The sequence below is a fragment of the Hevea brasiliensis genome, chromosome 16 (genome assembly GCF_030052815.1).
Source record: "Hevea brasiliensis isolate MT/VB/25A 57/8 chromosome 16, ASM3005281v1, whole genome shotgun sequence".
Lineage (NCBI taxonomy): Eukaryota > Viridiplantae > Streptophyta > Magnoliopsida > Malpighiales > Euphorbiaceae > Hevea > Hevea brasiliensis.
Genome location: NC_079508.1, coordinates 65,357,017 through 65,367,729, shown reverse-complemented (window position 1 = coordinate 65,367,729; position 10,713 = coordinate 65,357,017). Strand labels below are relative to the sequence as shown.

Genomic DNA, 10,713 nt, shown 5'->3' with positions numbered 1-10,713 from the left:
GTGATAGATGTCAGCTATTTTTCTCCATCCAGCAGCCACAATAGTCCTCGGTGTACTGTGAATAAAATATTAATTTTAATTGCAATTTCGATATTATTATATGTTCAAGCATGCCCATGCATCACTTATAAATATGCATTTATGTAGTTAAACACTAGGCACGTTTTTATGTTGCATTCATAATTGTTAAAATGCCATGGATGTTGTTGTGGTAATTTGGAGTAGTGTGCGTGAGTTGGTGTGCGTGTGGTATGGTGTTGACTATGGACAGGACGGGTAGACACGGCTTGAGATCTTTGCTGGGACCCGATTCTTCGGGGTAGACATGGCTTGAGTTTTTCACTGGGACCCCGATTTAATTTATTAAGTGGAAGTCCGAGCTTGAGTTCTTCGCTGGCACAGGTTGGATTAAGAGAGCTGTATAAGGAATCAGCTCCCATATATGTATTGTTTGACATTATCAGGTGTGTGAGTGCTCTAAATTGCCTTTTTGCTGTTAGGATGTGAAAATATTGTCGATGTTGCATTTCACTCTACAGGGTGCATTAGCTTTAGATAGTTATAGAGATTATGGTTAAAATTGATATTTTACTCTCTGAGTCGAACGCTCACTCCTATTCACCTATTTTTCTAGGCTACAGGAGTAGTTATTTTACAAAGCAACCTGTTTTTTTCCTTGCAGGTTTAACATCGATTATTTAATTGTTTTACAATTTTTTTCTAAATTTGAAATTTAAAACTCTGCATGTGTTAGTAATAGTGTGGATCTTGTTAGAAATTGTGTTAATTTAAATTTTTGAGATTAATAAATGAAGATTTGTATAGTATTTAAACAGTTTGTAAATGAGGTAACAGGGTTGAGCTGGGCTCCCCTAATTTTAGTTTCTGATAATTTCTGAGCTAAGGTGGCCCGAAATAAAATTATAACAGTTTAATTTAAATTATTTTTATATGCATATTGGGCCTAAATTGTGGGCTTGGTTATGGGTTGAGGAATAGTTAAGCATACTACGGGCCTGGGGGGCTTTAGGCTAGTCCAGGTCCTAGTGCTGATCCGGCCCATAGGTTGGGTAGTGATATATATATATAACAATAATGAATGATAATGAAAATACCTGTTGAGGATATTTGGTAGAGAAAATAGGTGATAAATAGATTTTGAGAGCAAAGTTTAGCAGAAAGAAATGATTAGGATATATATATTTTAAGAGTTCTATTAGGTATAGAATGTGATAAGAGTTATTATTGAACTGAGTTATTCAGATTACATATATATATATTTAATTTCAAATATATATATAAATAAATAAATAAGCAGGTCATACAATAAAATATTTCTCTTTTTTTTAGATAAATATATTAAATTATTGTTAGCTAATTTAAATAAATAAATACATAAAAAATTAGGTTTCCAATATATATATATATATATATATATATATAGCTTCTCAATAAATGTATTGACTTATATATTATTGCAATAATTAAGAATTTTATAAATGTATCTATAGTTAAAAATATAAATTTATTTTATATGAAATATTTTTTTATGAGAAATTAAATTAAAAGAAAATTTTCATAGTTAAAAATATTTTTTTTCTTATTCTTTTATGTAAATTTAAATATTATTGTATCAGAATATTTTTCCATAAATAATAATAATTATGATAAAGATAAATATTCATTAAAACTCATTAAAAAAGTTATTCATATAAATGAATTATTTTTTATTTTTGTAAAAATATAAATTATAAAAGTATTTTAATAAAATTTTATTTTAAATTATATTATGTCATGACTCAACCTATGGGTCGGACCGGCACTAGGACTTGGGCTAGCCTAAAGCTCCCGAGGCCCGTAGTAAGTCTAACTATTCACTAACCCAACTCTAAGGCCCATTTGGGCTTAATTTCAAGAAATCAACCGGACAGAGTCTGGCCATAAAATGGACCTTTCAACGGGGAGTTTTTGACTCATTCGACCTGTAAACACAATAAATACTCAATTGGAGAGCTCAGCTCACCCTCCACATACTCATATCAACATAAAAATAAATGGGAGCTCAGCTCCCTCATCCAGTCCATCAAACAGGCATGTAATAATAATTTTACAGGTCCAAAATAACAATTTATATTACAGACCCAAATCAATTAAATATTTCTAACACATGCGGAAATTCTAGAAGTTTATAGAATTACACAAACATGAATAGACGACCTGCGAGGAAGAAAAGCAGGTTAACCTCAAAAATATCCTCCTGTGGCCTGAAAAAAATATTGAACAGGAGTGAGCGTTCGACTTAGAGAGTAAAATATCAATTTCAACAATAATCTCTATAACTATCTAAAGCTAATACATCCTGTAAAGTGAAATGCAACATCAGCAATAAATTCACATCATAATAGTAAAAAGGTAATTTGGAGTACTCACGCACCCAGTAATATCAATCATAATATATGGGAGCTAATCCCCTATACAGCTCTCTTAAATCCAACCTGTGCCAGCGAAGAACTCAGCTTGGACTTCCATTTAATAACCAAATCGGGGTCGCAGCGAAGAACTCAAGCAGTGTCTACCCCGAAGGATCGGGTCCCAGCGAAGATCTCAAGCCGTGTCTACCCGTCCTATCCATAGTCCACACCACATCACACGCACGCCAACGCACACACACTGCTCCAAATTATCATAACAACATCCATGGCACTTTAACAGTTGTGAATGTAACATAAAACGTGCCTAGAGTTTAACTACACAATTATATATATATAAGTGATGCATAGGCATGCTTGAACATATAATAATATTAAAATTACAATTAAAATTAATATTTTACTCACAGACTTGACAGCGATCACTGTGGCGGCTGGGCGGAGGAAGAAGGCTATCCTGGCTCACCTGACAATTACATTACAATTATTTAACACAATTGACTCAATACAAATCATGAAAAGACCAAATACGTCATAAATCATGCCGAAAATCCGGCAGAGTCTCCCCTATACCTAGGACCTACCCAACCTGCAAAAGGGCTCAAAACACACTTCTATTTTCACAATCCATATATTCACAACTCAATCACATCACACAGCCCCTCCTGGGCCCATCCAAACAGTCATCAATCACAATATGTAAACTTACAGTTTAGTCCTTATAATTGATCATTTTTGCAAAAACTACTCAAATAAACTCTAAAAATTCTAAAACTTTTCCCCGCGGTCCTTAGCAATATTACTAAGCTATTGCAAAAAGAATCATAATTTTTTGAGCTACCACGAATATTTTATAAATTTTTAATCCTATTTAAGCACTAAAAAATTATGAAAAAACAAGGTTCGGGTTTACCTTTGCCTATTCCGACTTCGGGAACGTACTCGGGATGTCTGACAATGGTAGGGTAGCCAAAACCTCGATCCAATTCGGAGACATTTCCGGTAGCGGGTCTGTCTGGCCGAAAATTCACAGACCTGGACAACTATCGAATTTCCGCGAATTGAGGATACCTACACGAAGCCCACAACACGGGAGTTAGTATAAAATTTTTACAGAATTTTCTAAGCTCATTTAATGCTCGGAAAAACACTATGAAGTTCCGTAGGACCCACTGAAAAACGGTATCGAAAAATTTTGAAATTTATATCTCCGCGAAGCTCTCGACGAGTGGAGCGCTCTGGTACTCTCGGTTTTCTCATGGGGTTTACGGTTTGTGAGAAATCTAGCCCAAAAGTCAAAATGAGATAAAACTTCCCGGGCAAAAATTGGACAAACCACTCGATGAATTTCAGTATTCTTGGTGTCTATGGAAAGCTCTCGACGAATAGATGAGTTTAGACACAAGACCCGGTCCGATTGGTGGTCGGATTTCGGCCGGGAAGATGAAGCGGCGCGCTTGCGCGTCGCGTCGCTTCGGGAGCCTTTTTCCAGCGTTCGAGCGGTGGCGTGGGGCCAGTGAGGATGGGCGTCGTGGTGGGGACGGTGGGGATGGGCGCCGTGGCTGGGACCAGTGAGGATGGGTGCGTGGGGTGGCAGGGGGGTGGCGGCGCAGCAAGGGAAGGAGGGAGGAGGAAATGCGCGCGGGACAAAAAGAGAAGAAGAATAAGGGGCCGGTCCGATTTGACCGATCCGATCCGATCCTATTCGATTCGGCCGGTTTGATTCAGGATACAAAATTTTGAATTTTTACTCTGCCTTGAGACCGAAAATGAGGCACAAAAATTCTGAAAAAATTCTAGAAAACTCAAAAAAATTCGTAGACTCCAAATATATTTTTAGTTTTACCATGTGGTCTTTAAATTAATTTTTAAAATCATCAAAGTTTATATTTTCGAAAAATCGAACCCGATTTTTAAAATTCGAAAAATCTCAAATAATTTTCTTAAAATTTAAATAATTAAAATATCAATATTACTCATAAAATAATAAATTTAAAATTTTTAGGGTGTTACATATTATAATAAAATTTAATTAAATAAAATTTAAATACAATTAGAATTAAAAATTTTAAATTTATATAAATTTTAAAATTAAATTAAATAATAAAAAATATAATTATAAATATTATAAATAATAAAGAGTAGTTTAGATAAAGTAAATATATATATTTACTTATATGCCATTATCAAATAAAACAATGTGTGACTAAATTCCATTAACAAAAAAATTAAAGCGTGGTTCATGTGCCGATGCTCATAATATAAGACATTTTGATGAGCATAAAGAAAAAAAAAAAATAATAATAAATAAAACCTGCAAAAGCGAAACATAATCCTTCTTTGCTTAACCCATAGCGATATTTTCTTGACACGTACGTGCCTCCACGATTGCACAGAAATTCAACGCACCCACGGCACTGTCGAACGAACAATAAATAAAACATTTTCATTTGATGACGTGTCGTCTCTTTTACTTCTACAAATATTTTATTTTAATTAATTATTCAACAAATAAAAAATTATTGCAAGAATAAAAAAGAAGATAGACACCAACTTTTGTCTTTGGACACGTGTCGAATCCAGGGTACACTTCCTTCTAATCTATGTTAGATGCTTCACACGTGTCATGGTTGTGGGCACGTGTTCAGAGGTGAATGGAGATAGGTGCAAGAGAGGGCTTTTTCACTTTACCTTTTGGATTGGTGGGGCCATCTTTAGAATATGGTTCTGACGTGGCGGAAAGCTCCGTCCTTGAATAACTTGTAAGCTATTTTGGGCCGTTGTGGGGGTCCAATCCCACGTGGGAGGGTTGACTTCAGATGTTGACGTGGATTCCTATGTGTTTTCTGCTTTTTTATGAGCTTTCCAGCTCTTGGTTTTCTCCACCGCTTGGTGTGAATCAATTAACTCGGCGATAATACGGGAAAAGTCCATACACGTTTCTTTCTTTATTTTTATTTTAAAACAATAATTTTCCTTTTTAATTTTTTTTAAATTATTTACTTTGATAATAATAAAGTTTAATGTTTGAATAACAAATATATAAGTTAAGTTGCATATCATTGTTTTTTATTTTAAAAAATACGTCAAATAAATATGGCATTAAATTATTGAAGAACCATGCTGGTCCATGAGATATTGCCATTTGCCAACACTGTCCTTATAGCCAAAGAATAAGATATGTAAAGCCTCCAAAGTGGAGAAATGGGCCAACTCAAATTTTCATCCACAAAAAAATTATAAAATATAATAGAAAGGAAAAATAATAATAATAATAATAATCAAAGCTTGGCGATGGCGAGTTTTTGGCGAGGAAAAGAAAGCGTTGAAAGAAAGAAAAGAGAAGAAAAGAAATGCTGACTAGGACTGAAAGGAAACAATAGAGAATCGAAAAGGGACAAAGGGGGGAGGGAAAGAAAATCTTTCCTTCAAGGCCACAAAGAACATTTGTGGCTGAGAATCGCTCTCTGCGCTGACGTGGCAACACCCACCTGCCTAAAACGGATCAAAAACGTAGAATACACAGCATACACTCAACACATATCCTGTCATCTCTTTCCTCACTTTCTCTCACTACACCTCTCTCTCCCTTTCTCTCTACGGAGTTTTAAATTTTATTGAAAAAAAAATTTTTTTTTCCTTTTCAGTTCAGTTCAGTTTTATCCTCCAAGAAGGGAAGGAAACAGAGAGAATAAGCAGGGCAGCGGAAATGTCGGAGCCGAAAGACCCGGCAATCAAGTTATTTGGGAAGACGATTCCTTTGCCAGAGATCGCTCAGGGAGGTACTAGTTCCACTACTAATACTTGTGGTGGTGCTGGTAGTTTCGTTGTTGATGATGATAGTCAAGATCAGGACCGTCCATCTTGCGCAAGCTCTTCTCTCGAAGAGAGCAATACGAAGGCAGATGGGGAAGAGAGAGAAACTGATAAAGTAATTATTTCCTATTATTTGATTGTGCTTTTATTGCTTTTTCCGATCTTTAGATTTACCCATTTATTTGAAGCTGGGAAGAATTAGTGGAGTCGTTTTTTTTTTTTTGGAGAAATTTGAATATCAGATGCTGTTTTTTACGAGGTAGTTGATACGATTGCTGTGTTTTGGTGTTTAAGTGTGGCGTTTTTAAAGTGTTTTGTGTTTTTCGATTTCAGGTTTACTTTCCTTCTGGAGTCTTTGATTTGATAGGTTATGTTTGAAAATACTTGATTGTTGTGAGCAATTTATAATCTTAGACTTATTTTGCTCATGATTGTTTGGTAAATGCTGATTTCTTTCGGAGATTGCAGGTCTATGTATAATAAACGTATTTTAAGGAACTAGCTATATAATTCACTGCCAAATCATATTTGATTGGTTGCTATTCCATTAGGTTATGTTTTTACGACCTAGATTCAGATCTTAACTGGTTTTACTTCACTTCTTCCATCACCGTCTTTTTGAAAGGCCCAATATTTCTTATTCTTTTAATTTTCAAAATTTGGCTGCTAGTTTTGAAATTGTATTATGGGGCTTTTTCATAGTTGTTTTCCCAGATTGACTGCATCTGCATAGGCTGTTTCGTTGTCCCCCTCATAATTTAGTTGAAATTAGGGTTTCTTGTGCATCATTGCATGCTGCTCAGCCATATGCTTATTTTCAATCAGTTATACTCTTCTCAATGGGCATATGATTATTTATTATTGTGCTTTCTTCTAGCTATTTAGGAGGAAGATTCTTTGGATCAATTTATATCATTCCATTGTTTCTCATTTTAAGAGACCCCCAACTGAATTGTCTTTTCATCCTCCAATTTAAAAAGAAAAATAACATGTTTTGGTGCTAAGAAGGAAAAAACTTGCTGCCGCATAGTAAATCCAATGCTTTTCATTTACTACCTTTGCTATTGAGAATGAGGAAATGCTTCAACCTTGATGTGCCCAAATCCGTCCCATTTTGTTCCTTCCAGGTATTTGGAAACTAAAGAAGAGGGCACGTGTAGCAGTTAATTGGGACATAAATTATGTATGCTTAGCAGTTGTAGAACAAGTATGTCAGAAGTCCCAAAAGTTGATTCAGGCTGTTATTTGGAGGAATTGAGTTGGGATTGAACATTAGTGTCATGTAAAGCATTGAGTTTAGTATAGTAGTTCTTTTGCTGGTGCTTTTTCTGTGCTGCATTTGGATTTTAGCTTTAACTTAAAGCATATCTTCACCAGTGTGAAAACTTTCTGTTCATTTTCTGGTTACTAATGTTAAAATGATTTCTCCATGCAAAATGTAATTTTCTCTTATTTTCTTGGGATTTATGGTTGATCCTTAAATGTTTTCCCCAATCTTCACTATGATCAATTCAGGATGCAGTGGGAGAAAAACCAACTGAGAGTAGCAAACAAGAAAATGGAGCCCGAACTATTACTTCAGAAGAGTCATCAAATCCGGATGCAACCTCTGGGGTAAGTGAGAATCATAAGATGCCTTGTGTTGAGAAAGAGAATGATGCATTAAAAACTTCAAAGATAGAGGAAGAGCAGAGTGATACAAGTAATTCACAAGAAAAGACCCCGAAAAAACCTGACAAAATCCTTCCATGCCCTCGCTGTAATAGCATGGACACCAAGTTCTGTTACTACAATAATTACAATGTGAATCAACCCCGGCACTTCTGCAAAAATTGCCAGAGATATTGGACAGCTGGGGGGACTATGAGGAATGTACCTGTTGGTGCTGGTCGTCGAAAAAACAAGAACTCAGCTTCTCATTACCGCCACGTAACTGTTTCTGAAGCTCTTCAGAATGTTCGAACTGATATTCCTAGTGGCATCCACCATCCTGCTTTGAAAACTAATGGGACAGTCCTCACCTTTGGCTCAGATACTCAACTTCATGAATCAATGGCTTCTGTGTTGAATCTTGCCAATAAAACAATGCAGAATTGCACAAGAAATGGGTTTCATAAACCTGAAGCATTAAGGATTCCAGTTTCTTATGGAAGTATGGAAAATGAGGGGGATCATTCAAATGGATCTTCAGTCATGGCATCAAATTCAAAGGATGATGTAAGCAAAAGTGGGTCACAAGAGTCAGTGATGCGAAATTGTCAGGGATTTCCACCTCAGATACCATGTTTTCCTGGCACTCCCTGGCCTTATCCCTGGAATTCAGCTCAGTGGAGCTCTCCAGTACCTCCCCCTGCCTTTTGTTCTCCAGGTTATCCTATGCCATTCTATCCTACAGCAGCTTATTGGGGTTGTACTGTACCAGGAACTTGGAACATGCCTTGGATTCCTCAGCCATCTTCGCCAAACCAAGCTGCACTCAACTCTGGTCCTAACTCTCCAACCTTGGGAAAACATTCAAGAGATGAGAACGTGCAGAAAACAAAAAACTCTGGAGAAGAACCAGTGAAAGAATGTAATGGTGAAAGAGGCATTTGGATTCCAAAAACATTGAGGATTGATGACCCTGGAGAAGCTGCAAAGAGCTCCATATGGACGACACTTGGGATTAAGAATGATAAGGCCGATCCAATCAGTGGACGAGGACTATTTAAGGCCTTTGAATCAAAAGGTGAAGAAAAGAATCACACAACTGAAACCTCTTCAGTATTACAAGCCAATCCTGCAGCATTGTCTAGGTCACTCAATTTCCATGAGAGTTCATAATTGTGCAGCTTACAAACTTGTAAATTGTTCCCAGTGGTGCAAGCATAATGGTTTAGGTTGACGAGCTATGTATATTAAAGGGTCATATTTGATTTACGAGCCTCATCTGTAAGAATTGTTCCTCATTGCAGGCATGTTGAGAGAAGCATAGGATAAGAAAGTCATCCTAGTTGAGGAGAAGTAGCAACGAACTTCAGTATTTATCTTTCAGTCGGGTACCAGCCCAGGCAGGTGCTTTTTGTTTCAGTTAGATGGCTTGCTAAGTTCATGTACATATTTATTTATATATAAAAAAAATGGTGAGAGACTGAGAGCTTAGGACAGAAGTTGAGTTTGTGTAACCATAATCCCAGTTGTATTAAAATAAATTTGGGAATTGAAAATCTATCATCTTTTTGTTGCAATTTGTTCTCCTTAAATTGCTGAAAATGGGTATCTTCTGCCAGATCTTTTTTTCCAACGGTCAAGTTATATGGCATCCTGAATGATATCAAATTTTAGAGACAGATATCAAATTGATAATGTCAACTGTCATCAGCTTATAAAATAAAGGCAACTTTTTGTGCCTGCATGCTGGATGCAGTAATAGCTGGTCACGGAGCTGATGCTTGTTCCTTTGTCCATTTCCATGATGGGAATGGGAAAAAAATAATAATAAAGAAAATATCCAAGAATACAGTTAATTTGGATGAAAGGAAACCAAAGCCCTCCATAAATACATGGGATAATAGGTGGGGCTAGCTGGAAAGACATGAAAGTTGATGTAGGCCCTTTCTTTTGCAGACAGTCTTTAATTCTTATCACAAAAGGCCAGGCACCTTCCTTTTCTTTATGCACAAAGAATCCAAACAAGAAGCACCATAAGGTAGAAAGTTTATGATAAAGATTTCCTTCCTGTCTTGTTGCTTTATTTTCTCTTTTCTTTTTGTTCTTCTTTCTAACAAGCTAAGCTTTATCATCCTCCTATCCAGAAAAGGACACAAAATCTTTGATCTTTATCCTAAACATGGATTAAGCCTATACTAAGCAACTCATATTTAACAAATTTAGGCCTAAACTTGCTTTGTGATCTTTGAACTTAAGGACGCAATTACTCAATATTTAGGCAACAAGTTGCTGGATTTTCTTTCCATCTATCAAAATCAAAACCCATGTGCGTCCCCGGATAGATTGGGCCAGTAGAAAACATTTTAGATACTTTGTGCTATTTGTATATTATTAGGCAAAAGTTGGCCACTGGCCACCATTTTTGTGTGCCACTAGCTAGCCTTTGATGGGGTCCAACGCACGTGATGCCATTAAGCTTCTTGGCTTTCTCTCAGGCTTTTCTTTCCATTTTTTTTTTCTTGATGTGTGTATATATATATATATATATATATATATATATATATATATATATATATATATATATATATATATATATATATATAGATTTTGTACTTCTATAACTTTAGAAAGTAGAATCGTTTGTGGTTCTCCTTTGATGATCTTACTTGCTCATTGTGCACGTTTCCTTTTTCTCATTGCTAGAACATACCTACTTTATTAAATTTTCTAGAAGGTAGTTACTTTGTTTCTTAATTTTGAAAGAAAATTACTATTTACTAAAAGAAAAAAAAAACCTTAATTTTTATGAAAAGACAAT

General features: G+C 35.7%; 1 protein-coding gene across 1 annotated transcript; it reads left to right on the top strand.

Annotated features, from left to right (window-relative positions):
- The first annotated feature begins 5,949 nt into the window (after positions 1–5,949).
- On the top strand, positions 5,950–9,469 carry LOC110640281 (cyclic dof factor 2). The gene is made up of 2 exons (XM_021791529.2): positions 5,950–6,360; positions 7,761–9,469. Exons 1-2 carry the CDS (start codon positions 6,139–6,141, stop codon positions 9,066–9,068), a joined length of 1,530 nt encoding a protein of 509 aa, XP_021647221.2. The 5' UTR covers positions 5,950–6,138; the 3' UTR covers positions 9,069–9,469.
- The last annotated feature ends 1,244 nt before the right edge of the window (positions 9,470–10,713 follow it).